Genomic DNA, 15128 nt, shown 5'->3' with positions numbered 1-15128 from the left:
CATACAACAGAATAGCATGAAGCTGTCGAAGAATGTAATCAATTTGTATATAGTGAAATTTACAGACTTTAGTCCTCTTCTGAGGCTGAGACTATGGGTATATATTCTAACTTCAGAAGTTCAAATTCAGCATTCTTTTATTCTTTTAGACTCTCCAGGCAGCTGAATTGATTGACTCAGAGTTTCGAACAGGAATGAGCAATAGACAAAAGAACAAAGCTAAAAGAATGGCCAAGTTATTTGCAAAACAGAGATCCAGGGATGCAGTGGAAACTAATGAGAAGAGGTAATAATCTTTTTCTGCTTATTTAAAACAGTAATGTTGGTTAGCTTAAATCTGGGTCTGCTTGATTTCTAAAAACATTTTGATGACATTGTCTTTGGCTGTGGAGTACCATTTGGATTGTCTTTCTCAATTGTCAGAGAGTATTTACTATTATTAGGGAGTAGGACAACTTTTCCAGAAAAATCCACATATGCACATTTTTTTTTCTTAATAATTATGAGCCCTGAATGAGGATTGAAGATCTTCCAAGGGAAGTGCATTTCAGGTAGCAGGAACAAGTGTAAATGCCTTAATCATGGAATATTCAAGAAACAGAAAGAAAGGCTGTATGACTGGGATGAGTAGACAGAAGTAAGAGTAGTAGAGAATGAAGTCAGAGAGATGGCCTGAGAACTACAAGTTAAGAATACTACATTTATAAACTGGGTATTATATCACCTGTTCCCTGGCTGGGAGCTAAGCCAAATAGTAGGTAATAATCCAGGCTTGTTTACCTAATTCTGTTGTAGGAAAGGACTCTGTGGGTAAAATCACTGTCTTCACTTTCTTAATGAGTTCATAAAAATGATACCTGTGTGACTTGGAGTAGCATTTCTCAAGGAGTGGTTCAAAACAACCCCCTTCATAAACATTTTGAGAAGCTTGTTAAAATGTAGATTCTTGGGCCCCACTTAACTCTTAAATCAGAATCTTTAGTGGTGTCCAAGAAATGTTTGAGGACATGGTGCGTTCATAAACACACGAGAGCCTATGAAAATAAGGTTTTGTTGCAGATAACAGAACTTTCTGTTCTTTCCATTCATATAAAGCTAAAAAGTTAAGTGTTTACAGCATTTATTTAAAAGCTAAGCATATGGTGGGGTAAACAATAAACATCTACTTGGCATAAATTTTTACTTGGAGTTGTTTTTTTAAGTATAAAATCTTTATTGATCTTGTTAACTACAGGTTTTTTTTTTAAGTTAACAGCTCATTAGGATCGTGTAGTAACCTAGTAAGTGTTTTTACTGACTTCTATTCATTTAAGACTTTTACCCAAATATCTGAATATTGGAAATAATAGACCTTATTTTTCAGAGCCCATGACTCATTCATTACACAGATATTTATTAAATACTTTCTATGTGCCAGATACTGTTCTACACTCTCATGATACAGTAGTGAATAAAATAGGTAAGAACTCCTGTGTTCGTGGAGCTTACATTCTAGAGGGAAAGATAGATGAGGAATAAGATAAATAATTATATTAATGGTAAGGGTTAAGAAGGAAAAAAGAGGTAAAGCAAAGAATGAACAAGTGAAATGTTTTATGGGGAGGGAGTTTTAAATTTTAGATAGGATGGTCAGGGAGAGATTCACAGAGGTTACTTTTCAGTAAAGATATGAAAGAAGTGAGGATGCTAGCCAGCCCTGTGAACATCTTAAAAAGACATTCCAAATAGAGGGAATAGCAAGGACAAAAGCCTGGAAGTAGAAACATGCTTAACAAGTTCAAAGACAGTAAAATGACCAAACAGTGTGACTCGATTGAATTAGAAAGAATTAGAATTAATAATAGTCTCCGATTTCTTTCATCACCTTACGGAAAAAATGGTTGGCCAAGATTACGCTATTAAGGTGGAAGGTGGGCCTGGGTGGATATCTATAGAAAATAATGCTGAATATACCTTAACAATGCTAATTCTTTCTTTCTGTTAATAATTCAATAAAGCAGTTACTTGTCTTCTCCTTTGTAATATTTTATTATTAGTCAAGCCTCTGTTTTTGTTCTTTTAGTCATAAAATTTTCCTCAAATTTTCTGCACACATTTTTCATCTTCTAATAGTCTTATCTCTATACTTTTCAAGAACTAGTAAGATTATAGTGTGTTGCTCAGTATATTAGTTTTTTCCAGGGTACAAAAGCCTAAAAAAAAAAGTTATGCTGAGCCAGATTTAGGTTGTTAGGCCAAAAGAGTTTAAAATAAAAAGGAGAGGAGCTGGTTGTAGAGAGAAGGGGAAAAAAGAAGACATTGTTAAATTTGAGATCCAGTCTGAAAGCAAGACGTCTTTGACCTTTTTACATTTATCAGTAAGAGTACTAGGATAAAGTTTGCTCAAACATTTTTAAGCAGTTAATCTTAGTTATTTGATACATGAAATTATAAGTAAACCATATAAGCAGAAAATGACAAAACATTTGTTCAAATGATAGATTCTCTTACATTCATTGTGGTTAACATTATCCTTTATTCACTTTTTTTAAATGGTGACTTTTTTTTTTATAGCAATGATAGCACTGATGGGGAACCAGAAGAAAAGAGACGAAAAATAGCCAATGTTGTTATTAATCAGTCTGCAAATGATTCCAAAGTCCTGATTGATAATATTCCAGACAGTTCTCCCTTAATTGAAGAGGTACTGTTGAAATGCCCTAAAGTGTCGTTTGAAATTATTTATAATTTTTTCATACTAATGTGTTACTAGATGGTATATAATAATCTGTCACTTGAGAGAACTTTTATTATTAAAAATCTAAGTATCTTTACTTCATTAGTAAAAACTGTTAATCATTTAAAAATTTAAAAGCCTGACTATTATTATTAGTCCTACAAATAAATACACCTTATTACTTAAATTATTAGCATAAGATAGATCTTTTAAATTAGTAGTAATTCTGTTTTTCTTATTCAGACAAATGAATGGCCTTTGGAAAGCTTTTGCGAAGAACTTTGCAATGACCTTTTTAATCCCTCCTGGGAGGTAGGATTTCTTCATTACAGTTTCTCTCAGCTCTATTTTCTTCGCTAATGATAGGAACCATGTCAAGCACAATCTGTTTTGTCAGAGTTCCTGTTCTTGCCCTGTATCCTTCTCAGAACCACTGGTCAGGGCTCTTCATATCACTCACCTCTTAAATAGAAAGCTTTAATAGACTGATTTTCACCTTTCATACCCCTTTTGACATATTTCTTTAGTGAATTGTTCATTTCTTTTCATTCTTTTAGCTATGATATAAAGAGTTGCATATCTTCCAGACAGTAAAAATTTCATCTGGAAGTGGACAATTTTGATTAAGACCAGTAGTTTCCAAGCAGTAGCTTAGCCTCAGAAATATTTCTTCAAAGAAAATCTTGAACAGGTCTCATGTAAGAGAGATGAACGTAAAGTTCCTCTGGTTGAAATTGAGGGTTGGTAGTCTCAAAACGATTCTGTCTCACTTCATGTGGCCTCTGAGTAATTTTAAAACACTGTTTTGGAATACCCTTTAGCACTCTTTTCTGCTCCCTGATGTACTTCTATTTAAAGCTATTCAAATCTTAACTCAAATGGGGTCTTGAATAAGTGGGTGCAGTGTCAGTGGCATGTTTCCTCCCTTCCAGATGACACTGCAGAAGGCTACAGGGCTACAGTAAAGTATTAGTCATGAGACATTTTATTTGAATTGTCTTCCTTTGATGCTTAACACTGGTAGCTTTGGAACTTAGTATTGATGTATTTATTTCTAAAATATTGATGTTTGGGCTATAAAGAACATTATATGATGCTTTTCTCTCCTTTCCTGTGGATGATGCTGAATGCAAGTAGACGTTAGAGGAGTGACAGCCAGGTGGATTAATATCTCAGAAGGAATTTAGAATAGCTGTTTTCTTGCCTTGATTTAAAAAAAAATTCCACGTAATCAAAATTGTGAAATAAATATATGTAATTCTTCTTGGACAATAGAAGAAAAACACATTCTTGTCAAGTACTGCTTAGTTTGTTCCAACTTCTTAAAAATCTAATATCCCTTTTTCATATTGAAGCAAAGGTAAACACTGTTTCTCAAGCATTTAACCGCTGATATTTGCTTCTTGGTTCTTTTTAGGTTCGACATGGTGCAGGCACTGGACTTAGGGAAATCCTTAAAGCTCATGGGAAAAGTGGTGGTAAAATGGGAGACAGCACTTTAGAAGAGGTAAGTGTAAGTGTAGAAAATCAATAATTATCACCAAGTTTCAGTAGGTGGCCTCTTTTTCCAAGACAGGGAAGTAACAGAGCCATGAAGTAGAAATGAGAGGTAAATAATAAGAAACATGGAAAGGTGAACATAAAGAAAAAGATAAAAAGGTTAGGAAGAGGTTTATTTATATTATTTATAGACAGGAAGAATGAGTTCAAGGGAAATATTGAGTGGAAAAATATGTAGAAGCACTAGTATTTGAGCAGGATATAAGGGATTAGAATGTAGAGTAAGATGAATGAAAGGATAGTTTAAAGGTCAGTAAGCAATATGATTGGTGTTAAAATGGAGACCCTGGTAATAGGCTAGATAATAGATACATGATAGATATAATTAATATCAGAGCAGACTTAAGTGGTTTCTTAATTTCTCTTGGAGTGCAAGTAAAATAATAGAATTCATGAATTTTAAAGGTTTTGGTACAGTATATCTAATAATCATCGAAGAGGATGTGGTTAATATTAAAGATAGTAATTGGGACTATTCCATATTTTGGTTACTGTTCCTACAGCTAAAATAATCTGTCCCAGTATTTTGTTTCAGTTTACTATACTATAATAGTTTAGTTTTAGTTTTTGGACCTAATATGTTTCCCTTAATATGTTTTAATATGTTATTAAAAAGTGATCATTTTAACAGATGATTCAACAGCATCAAGAGTGGTTGGAAGACTTGGTTATTAGACTCCTTTGTGTGTTTGCATTAGACAGATTTGGAGACTTTGTTTCTGATGAAGTAAGTATTGCCTAAGGGAGGCTTTACCCAATCAAATTTCAGATTCTTACAAAATAAGTTTTTTTGCAAATGTGAGTTATCTTACTTTCTCATTTGTAGGTTGTGGCACCAGTTCGTGAAACTTGTGCTCAGACATTAGGTGTGGTGTTAAAACACATGAATGAAACAGGAGTTCATAAGACTGTGGACGTGCTGCTTAAATTACTTACACAAGAACAATGGGAAGTTAGACATGGTGGTCTGCTAGGAATAAAATATGCTTTGGCAGTTCGTCAGGTAAACACTTCAGTTTTTGAAGCATGTATGGGAGAGTTTTTCCCCCTCTTAGTTTATTTTCATTAATTAAATGAATTGGCCCTGGATTCTTAGTGTTACAGGTAAGCCAGTCCTTCAAGATTTGCCTTGTTAAGGTAGTATCATAGAGATAGGTGATGCTAATAAGAATTCAAGTACAAATTAAAAGATAGGCTTGGAAACCTGTTTCTGTTTCATAGCAAGACCAGTTCTCGGCGAGATTCCTAGTGTATGATCACAGGAGTAGCCTCTGGGAGCTGCCTTTATTGGGGCAATTGAAAAGAGGGTAGTTTGGAGTAATGAGAAGCAGGAAGAGATGGCTTTCTTTTCCCTCTTCTCTCGTATTCCCTTTGGTTGTCAGTGGTGTTGAATGAGAAATAGAAGTTAAGGTTCTAGCACAGGGGTGTGTATGTGTGTGTAGTCGCACTGGGAATTCATTTTCCTGCCTTGAAAACATGTTCTGATGTTTCAAGTCACAATGAATAATGAAATACTTGATACTGTTGTGTTCTTTTTGAAATGAGATTAGTTACATAGGCATCTGTTGATGTTATTTTTCATTTCCATTTACATGATTCTTTTTAAATAAATAAATATTGGAATTTGTGCTTCCATATGTAAATTTAATAATAGATGTTTAAGCACAATAATTGTACTATAGAAAATTAATCTATTTTGATGTACTCTTTTCCAGGATGTAATTAATACTTTATTGCCTAAAGTTTTAACTAGAATAATTGAAGGACTCCAGGATCTTGATGATGATGTGCGAGCTGTTGCTGCAGCATCATTAGTACCTGTGGTAGAAAGCCTTGTGTATCTGCAGACACAAAAAGTAAATATTTTTGCATTTTCTTCATGTAGAGCCTGTTTACATTTGAGGTGTAGCATGTTAGGCAAAACACTGAGACTTTTTTCGCCATTCTCCATTTTTCTTACGACAAATAACCCTCTGATGCATGGAATCTCGATTATATATTATCCTTGGGAAGAGTGAACTGTGTCTATTTATCTTTCCCTTTCATGTACAGAATATGTAGGGAACTTGCTTGAGAAAGAAGTAACCATCCGTTCTTCATTTCATTCCCGGTTTTTAGGCATATGAGATTCTTGTTTGTTTTGATTTTAGTTTTGGCTTTTGGTTTTTTAATCTGGTTTCATCTTTGAAATGCCTCTTTTAAGATTTATCTGACTTCCCTTTGTATTATCAAAACTGGAACACATGTATTTGGGAGTGCGGCAAGCAGTACTTTGAAAGCTCAGAAACTAAATTTGTCCTTTCATGATGATTAGGAATGTATTAAATATATTAAAATTACTTTACTCAGAGAGTCCTGACATGTGTGTCTACACTGTATTGGTTTCAAAGTTTAGTTTTTTACATAAAATAGAGTATTGGATATCTTATTTCTTGAATTCTCCATCCCATTATGAGCCTCATTAGAAAGGGCAGTGCCAAAGTAGAGTTGAGTGGCATTAAAAAGAGGGGTAGAGGGCTTCCCTGGTGGCGCAGTGGCTGAGAGTCCGCCTGCCAATGCAGGGGACACGGGTTCGTGCCCCGGTCCAGGAAGATCCCACATGCCGCGGAGCGGCTAAGCCCGTGGGCCATAGCCGCTGAGCCTGCGCGTCCGGAGCCTGTGCTCCACAACGGGAGAGGCCACAACAGTGAGAGGCCCGCGTACTGCAAAAAAAAAAGGGGGGGGTAGAGAATTGTTAAAGGCTTCTTAACTTTGCTCAAAACTGGCATTATCCAAGGTCATTGGGATTGTATATGTTGTTGAATCAGTAGTGACTCCTGAGATACAATTTGGCATGGCTCGGGAATATTTCTTGCAAAATTAATAACTGTTTTCTTGATAACTAATCTTACAGGTACCCTTCATTATAAATACATTATGGGATGCTCTTCTGGAACTAGATGATCTAACAGCTTCAACAAATAGTATTATGACTCTTCTTTCATCCTTGTTAACTTATCCTCAGGTTCAACAATGCAGGTAATTATTTCTATTCAGTGGAATAAAGTAAAAAGTGTGTACATACATTTCCAGATAATAAAGCCTAAAAATACAATAGTCTAGCACCTTTTAGAACAGTACTGTAAGTTGGGGATGCCAAAGACAGTTATTTCCAAGAGGACTTTTCTTCTTGACTGTCTAGCCACCAGCTCTTGGGGCAGGAACTTAGGTCATATTCTTGGGTTAGTTCATTTATATAATTCTTCGATTTGTTCATCCTGTAATAGTTAACTTTAGAAATACAATTATTTACATATTATTTTCACCTCTAGCCCCAGACTATGGAATTTTAGCCTTTGTGACATTTAGTTAATAGAATTATCGTTGAACATCAGTTTTACTTTTTCCAAAATCTGCTACTCTGTAAACTTTTTCTTTGTGATGTTCACTTCAACTCTTGTTCTTGATTTCAATAATCAGTCATCAGGAAGGGCATACATAATAATGTAATATAATGTCCAAAGGCAGAGTCTGGGTGAAGCCAAAACATAAACCAAAAATTTAAAGTGTTGTTTATTTTCCTATCCTGATATTTGAAATGAAGCTCAGCTAATTAATGTATTCCCTACCTTTTAGACTGGCTCCTGAATATTATTTTCTATTAATAGTATCCTTGGAGATAGAGAAGAAGAAAATCGTATGCAACAACAACAACAAAAAAAATCACAGATGAGAAAGTTAATTATTCTTCTTAGCCTAGTGAGAGTGTTCAGTGAATGTTTATGTGATTATGATTATAAATGATTTCTGGTTCTGTGAGTGAGTCTGTTTACAATGAAAATCATCAATGTGTGAAAAATGTTTCAAATAATACTGACCTGCTGGTAGTCCTTCAATGTTAAATTTAGGCTAGTAGGACAGCTCACAAATTGGAGTAGCAAAATAAATGCCTATAAAATGAAGAAAAAAATTGAAGTGGTAGTGCATATATGGCGTTTCCTAATTTTCAGATGCTTTCATTGGTATAGGGATTAAATCAGTTAATCTATATGAAAGCCCTTCTCAAGCTGCAAAATGCAGGAGTTCTTAATTACTCTATATCAGGGGTTGGCAAACTTTTTCTGCCCAGATAGTGATGTTTTGGCTTTGTGGGCCATATGATCTCTGTCAAAACTACTCAACTCTGCCATTGTAGCACAAAAGCAGTCATAGATAATATAGGAATGAACATGCCTGCAATCCAATAAAACTTTATTTAAAAAAACCAAGTAGAGTGGATTGGAACTGTGAGCCTTAGTTTGTTGACACCTGCCCTAAATAAAGACTTTGGACTTCTAAAAAAAATAATCAAGTAGACAGTGTCTGGAAATCTAGATAATGTAAAAAAAAAAAAAAAGAAAGAAAGAATGTAGTGAAAATTCTGTTAATTCAATGTGAAATAATGTAGTTTTTGATTTTTTTTTCAAAATTGCCTTAGAAAATTTGCTTCATATGTTGTGATATTTGGCAGATACTTTCCAGCTTATGTAAGAAGAAATGCAGCATGTATTTGGAGCATGAACAGTTACACTATTAACAAGACCTGTTATAATGCTTTTATAATACATATTTGACTCTGTCTTATGTCCGTGTGTGCATGTGTTTTAAGTTATAATTTTATAAGTAAATTTACTAAATGTGTAAATAAATGTAAGAAGTGATGTTCATACAAACCTGTAAGTAATGAAAATAGCATTAAAAGATGGACCTCCTGAGAGGAACCAAAAGAACAGATAAATAGTTACAATGACATATTCTTTTTTCCTCATTTCTTTTTCTACAGAGGTATATATTTCAAGTGCTAGTTATAAATAATTTCCTAATTTGAGGTAACTTTTATAAATGACTCACGGATGTGACAGGAATCTTAGTCCAAGTTGTTAGCCTACACGTGGCTTTGCTTGCTTTCCCATTTAAAATCTAATCTGTGAGAGGCTTCCCTGGTGGCACAGTGGTTGGGAGTCTGCCTGCCGATGCAGGGGACGCGGGTTCATTCCCCGGTCCAGAAGGATCCCACATGCTGCAGAGCGGCTAGGCCCGTGAGCCATGGCCGCTGAGCCTGCGCGTCCAGAGCCTGTGCTCCGCAATGGGAGAGGCCACAACAGTGAGAGGCCCGCGTACAGCAAAAAAAAAATTTTTTAAATAATAATAAAAAAATAAATAAAATCTAATCTGTGAGAAGGAAGATAATTTGAATTTTCCTAACTTAGTAATGCTAGATCAGGATAACATTTCAAATCTACTACCATACCATCTCTTGTTTCTTTTGATATGTGATAGAGATGGCCCCAAAGGGGGTTGTAAGTTATGTGCACCTATTAATTACCCATTGGGGTTAGCCATGGGAAAGTAGTAAGGATTAGCAATCCTGATTTTGTGTAGGCTGACTACCAGCTAAGATACATGCCCCCATTTTCCTGAGTAAGAACAGACTGAGAATAAGTGAAGTTATATTGGAAAGTTCTAATTTGATAAAGGTTAATTCATGGCATTAGTGCCATAGAACAACCTAATGTTAATATTTCTACTCTTCTTTATGACTGCATTTGCTCTGTCTGTACTGGTACTATAATAACGGTTTTGAATGAGGGTGTTAAGCAAATGTTCATATGAAAATTGTATTGTCTTTTTAGAATTTATTCATCAAAAAAGATGCTAGGTCCACAAGGAATTGATACTTAGATAATGTATCAATAGAGCTTCAACTGAGAATGCGTAAGATTAATTTGTGTCTTCTTTATTAGTATTCAACAGTCACTCACAGTTTTAGTTCCACGAGTCTGGCCTTTTTTGCATCACACTATATCATCAGTTCGAAGAGCAGCATTGGAAACTCTGTTCACTTTATTATCAACTCAAGACCAGGTAAGAACTAATAACCATAGTAATCTTGAAATTTATATAAATTAATTTTGTAAAATAAATATGATCACCAGGTTACCCTTGCTTCACATAAAGATCAGGAGAATGCTAGGCCTAGTAAAATTGTATGGTGACTATGTAGACACATAAGAATGTAATCACCATAAGGGCAGAAATATTTTAATATTTTGTTGTAGGTTGTCTTCCCAGCACTTGGAATATTGCTTAACACATGGGTGGCCCTCAGTGAGTATTTGTCGAATGAAAGATTGATTGAATATTCCCTTCCTGTCAGAGACTTGTTATTCATTCTTTGCTTGCTCTGTGTGGTTGACAGTTGGATGATTGGCAAAGCTCATCCCAGGTTAGAAGGCTACATTTGAAGCTCTGCAGTATGACTCTAAAGACTGATAATAAAATTGCTAGGCACTTAACCTCCTCTTAAGGCTTACTCAATCTTAAGAGCATGATATTTTGAAGGATAGTATACTTTAGGAATAACACAATGAAATGCCTACAGAGAACCTTCAGGTAATATCACTGTGTGAATGGAATCTGTTAATGAGCTGAGGAGTCCTTGCCCTGTCTGTAAAAGGCTTCACATTCCTATTTTAAAAATAGTCCTAAAGATCAAACAAAATACTAGAATTTAGGGAAACACCATAAGGAATCTATTCTTCTATCATGCTGTTATTTACAGATACTGCAGTTTGAGCCGGTGGTCTTCAAAAAGCAGTGATTAATTTTTAGACAGTATAGTAGGGATAAATGTCTCTTTTGTGTTCACTAACCATGCATTCATATGTGAATTAGGAATATTCCATGTAGACCTACTTTAATCTACAGCATGATGTTGTGTTGCACTACCATGAATCAATGTAAAGTTTCGTTTTGCATTATCTTTTTTGTCTAACCACAGTCTTCTAAGGAAAAACTGTCAGGTCTGTTTTACAATCCTTAGTTGATCAGGCACGGGTTCATATGACAAAACTGGCATGGGTTCTGAATTTTCACTTCATTTCTGTTTTACTTTTGTGAGTTTTGCCTAAATGTTTTTGATGTAAATATTCTTAAATTCACTTTCAGTAGACCTCTTGAAGTTATCAAATTTCTTCCCTTCATGTTGTTGTTGTTGTTGTTGTTTGGAGCAGTTTTAAGTTTATAGAAAAACAGCGAAAAGTACATAGTTCCCATATGCCCCGACCCATATGCACACAGTTTCCCCTTTAGCTAACATCTTGCATTAGTGTAGTACATTTGTTACAGTTGATAAACCAATACTGATATATTATTAACAAAGACTACAGTTTACATTAGGATTCACTCTTTTTTTTTTTTAAATTAATTTTATTTATTTTTGGCTGTGCTGGGTCTTCGTTTCTGTGCGAGGGCTTTCTCTAGTTGTGGCAAGTGGGGGCCACTCTTCATCGCGGTGCGCGGGCCTCTCACTGTCACGGCCTCTCTTGTTGCGGAGCACAGGCTCCAGACGTGCAGGCTCAGTAGTTGTGGCTCACGGGCCCAGTTGCTCTGCGGCATGTGGGATCCTCCCAGACCAGGGCTCGAACCCGTGTCCCCTGCATTAGCAGGCAGATTCTCAACCACTGCGCCACCAGGGAAGCCCAGGATTCACTCTTTGTATTACAGATTCTATGGGTTTTGATAAATGTACAGTGGTATGTGTCCACCATTAGAGTATCATAGAGAATAGTTTCAGTGCCCTAAAAAATGCCTGTGCCTCACCTATGCATTTCTACTTTTCCTCTCTTCAGAGCCTTAACAACCACTGATCTTTTTACTATCTTCATGGTTTTGCCTTTTGCAGAATGTCATATAGTTGGAGTCACGTAGTAGGTAGCCTTTTAAGAGAGGCTTTTTTTCATTTAGCAATACAGAATTAAGGTTCCTCCATGTCTTTTTGTGACTTGATAGGTCATTTCTTTTTATCACTGAATAATGTTCCATTGTATGGATGTAACACAGTTCATATATTCACCTATTGAAGGATATTTTTGTTTCTGTTTGGGCCATTATGAACAAAGTTTTAAACATTCATGTGCAGGTTTTTGTATGGGCATAGTTTTCAGTGCACTTGGGTAAATACCAGGGAGCACAATTGCTGGATCATATAGTAAGAGTATGTTTAATTTTATAAGAAAGTGTCTTCCAAAAGTGGCTGCACCATTTTACATTTCCCCCAGCAGGAATGAGAGTTTGTGTTGCTCTACATCATCTCCCAGCATTTGATGTTGTCAGTGTTGCGGATTTTAGCCTTTCTAATAAGTGTATAGTGGTATCTCACTATAGTTTTAATTTGCAGTTCCCTAATGATATATGATGTTAAACATCTTTTCATATGCTTTTTACCATCTATATTTCTTCTTTAATGAAGTGTTCAGATCTTTCCCCCATTTTTAAATTGGGTTGTTTTCTTATTGTTGAATTTTAAGATTTCTTTGTATATTTTGTATACGGGTTCCTCATTGTTCTTTTAAGCCTTTCTGTTCTTTATATGGTGATTAAGCCACCTGCAGTCTCTTTTAAACTTAACTTTTATGGCTTTATTTCTTTAGTAATGTCAGCTTTATTTACATTATTAGGAAATCAGGTATTTCATATAAATCAGTTTTCTAAATAGTTGAAACATACTTTTTTGCCACCAAAAATAGTTACCCATTAAAATCATTGACAGGGCTTCCCTGGTGGAGCAGTGGTTGAGAGTCCGCCTGCCGATGCAGGGGACGCGGGTTCGTGCCCCAGTCCGGGAGGATCCCACATGCCGCGGAGCGGCCGGGCCCGTGAGCCATGGCTGCTGTGCCTGCGCGTCCGGAGCCTGTGCTCTGCGGCGGGAGAGGCCACGGCAGTAAGAGGCCTGCGTACCGCAAAAAAAAAAAAAAAAAATCATTGACAAACCTGGTTATCATCTTAAAGTATATTAAACATAAGTTTGTTTTGTTTTTTGTTTTTTGTTTTTGCAGTACGCGGGCTTCTCACTGCTGTGGCCTCACATTGCGGAGCACAGGCTCCAGACGTGCAGGCTCAGTGGCCACGGCTCACGGGCCCAGCCGCTCCGCGGCATGTGGGATCTTCCCGGACCGGGGCACGAACCCGTGTCCCCTGCATCGGCAGGCGGACTCTCAACCACTGCGCCACCAGAGAAGCCCATAAGTTAATATTTTTTGATGAATGAGTCATCAGTATGATTTATTGGTCAATAGTGTGCTTGCTTATTACCGTATACCGTGGGAATATTGAGATACATGAGTCACACTGCTTCTTTTTCCTCGTTTTTTTTTTTTTTTTTCCCCTCTCAGCTGTCAATTGTGATTTCTCACTTTTGTCCATCTTAAAATCTGGCTCCTCCTCCCATGTTTCAAAATTTTTTGATCCAAATCCCCTTCAAAATTTTTTTAGCCCCTCAATGATTGGTTTGTTTGTTTGTTTAATAAATTTATTTATTTATTTATTTATTTATGGCTGCGTTGGGTCTTTGTTGCTACGCACAGGCTTTCTCTAGTTGAGGCGAGTGGGGGCTACTCTGGGTTGCAGTGCGCGGGCTTCTCATTGCGCTGGCTTCTCTTGTTGCACAGCACAGGCTCTAGGCGTGTGGGCTCAGTAGTTGTGGTGCACGGGTTTAGTTACTCTGCAGCATGTGGGATATTCCTGGACCAGGGCTCGAACCCGTGTCCCCCGCATTGGCAGGCGGGTTCTTAACCACTGCGCCACCAGGGAAGTCCTCAATGATTGTTGATATTGGCTATTAAAATTATGTGGTCGGGCTTCCCTGGTGGCGCAGTGGTTGAGAGTCCGCCTGACGATGCAGGGGACACGGGTTCATGCCCCGGTCCGGGAAGATCCCACATGCCGCGGAGCGGCTGGGCCCGTGAGCCGTGGCGACTGAGCCTGCGCGTCCGGAGCCTGTGCTCCGCAATGTGAGGCCACAGCAGTGAGAGACCCGCGTACCGCAAAAAAATAAATAAATAAAATAAAAATAAAATAAAATTATGTTATTGTGAAAACCTCTCTACAATGTTCTCTGATGTTGATTTCTTTTTATTCGGGGCTTTATTTATTTAGGTCCTTTGACCAAATTTGAATTTGCCTTTATTGGCTTGTAAATGAATGCTTTGGCCTTAGCATATGTAAAATATTGATGATGATGACTGTCATTTCTTATACTAGAACTCTATTGTGTTTGTATGTGATTTGTGGTACGTCAGCCATGACTTATGCATAAGCCCTCAATATTTGTTAAATAAATTTATATAAAATTCAGTGCAGGGTGTTACGGGAAATTAACAATAAGAAAAAAATCCTACATGGTCCTTACCTTGAAAAAATTTATGGTATGATTGTGATAAGACTCTTATGTAATAAGTTGAATAACCTCTGCAAATAACTAATGGAAGACCAGAATATGATAGGTGTCAGGAAGCAGCATTGAAGGCTAGACTAAGTGCTGAAAGATCAGGAGGATTTGGGTTATAAGGTTAAAAAAAGTCATCTTCCCTTACTTCTTCCTATTTAACATCTAATATCTTTAATATGTACTTCTATAAGCATCTCATTTTTCTGAATAATATGTCAGTTTCAAATTAGGCAAGTTATACAGACTGTATTGAACAAAAGAGCTTTTCCAGTCTCCTCTTTTAGACATTTAAATCTATCCTGCTTCCATATCTTCCGTCCAGTTATTCTGATATGTGCGCAATCCTTTATTTTTCTAGGTTTTAATGTTTATTGTATCTCCTATGACCTTTTGTGTTTGTTATCTATGCCTCTTCTTTTTCTCTTCTTAAAAAAATTTTAATGGTGTCACTAATAAAATTTTCCATTGTTACTATCTATCCTGTATCTTCAGAGTGTCTTTTTACTGAAAGCATAGCTGTCAGTGAAACTTAATATTGATGCATGTAGATTATTTTGTGCTTCGTCACTGCCCCGAGCCTTGCTCTCCAGTAGTCTCACCATTGGA

General features: G+C 36.4%; 1 protein-coding gene across 1 annotated transcript in view; it reads left to right on the top strand.

Moving 5' to 3' along the window:
• BTAF1 (B-TFIID TATA-box binding protein associated factor 1) overlaps nt 1–15128 on the top strand; it is a 95006-nt gene that overhangs the window by 26543 nt on the left and 53335 nt on the right. The window contains exons 6-14 of the mRNA XM_060102021.1: nt 150–286; nt 2554–2683; nt 2960–3028; nt 4134–4223; nt 4908–5003; nt 5103–5279; nt 5992–6132; nt 7170–7294; nt 10039–10159. Coding sequence (XP_059958004.1) covers nt 150–286; nt 2554–2683; nt 2960–3028; nt 4134–4223; nt 4908–5003; nt 5103–5279; nt 5992–6132; nt 7170–7294; nt 10039–10159 — 1086 coding nt within the window. The remainder of the gene's footprint in view (nt 1–149; nt 287–2553; nt 2684–2959; nt 3029–4133; nt 4224–4907; nt 5004–5102; nt 5280–5991; nt 6133–7169; nt 7295–10038; nt 10160–15128) is intronic.

Source organism: Mesoplodon densirostris, chromosome 1 (genome assembly GCF_025265405.1).
Source record: "Mesoplodon densirostris isolate mMesDen1 chromosome 1, mMesDen1 primary haplotype, whole genome shotgun sequence".
Taxonomy (NCBI): Eukaryota; Metazoa; Chordata; class Mammalia; order Artiodactyla; family Ziphiidae; genus Mesoplodon; species Mesoplodon densirostris.
The sequence above is the reverse complement of the archived record's forward strand: the minus strand, read 5'-3'. Positions and strand labels throughout refer to the sequence as shown.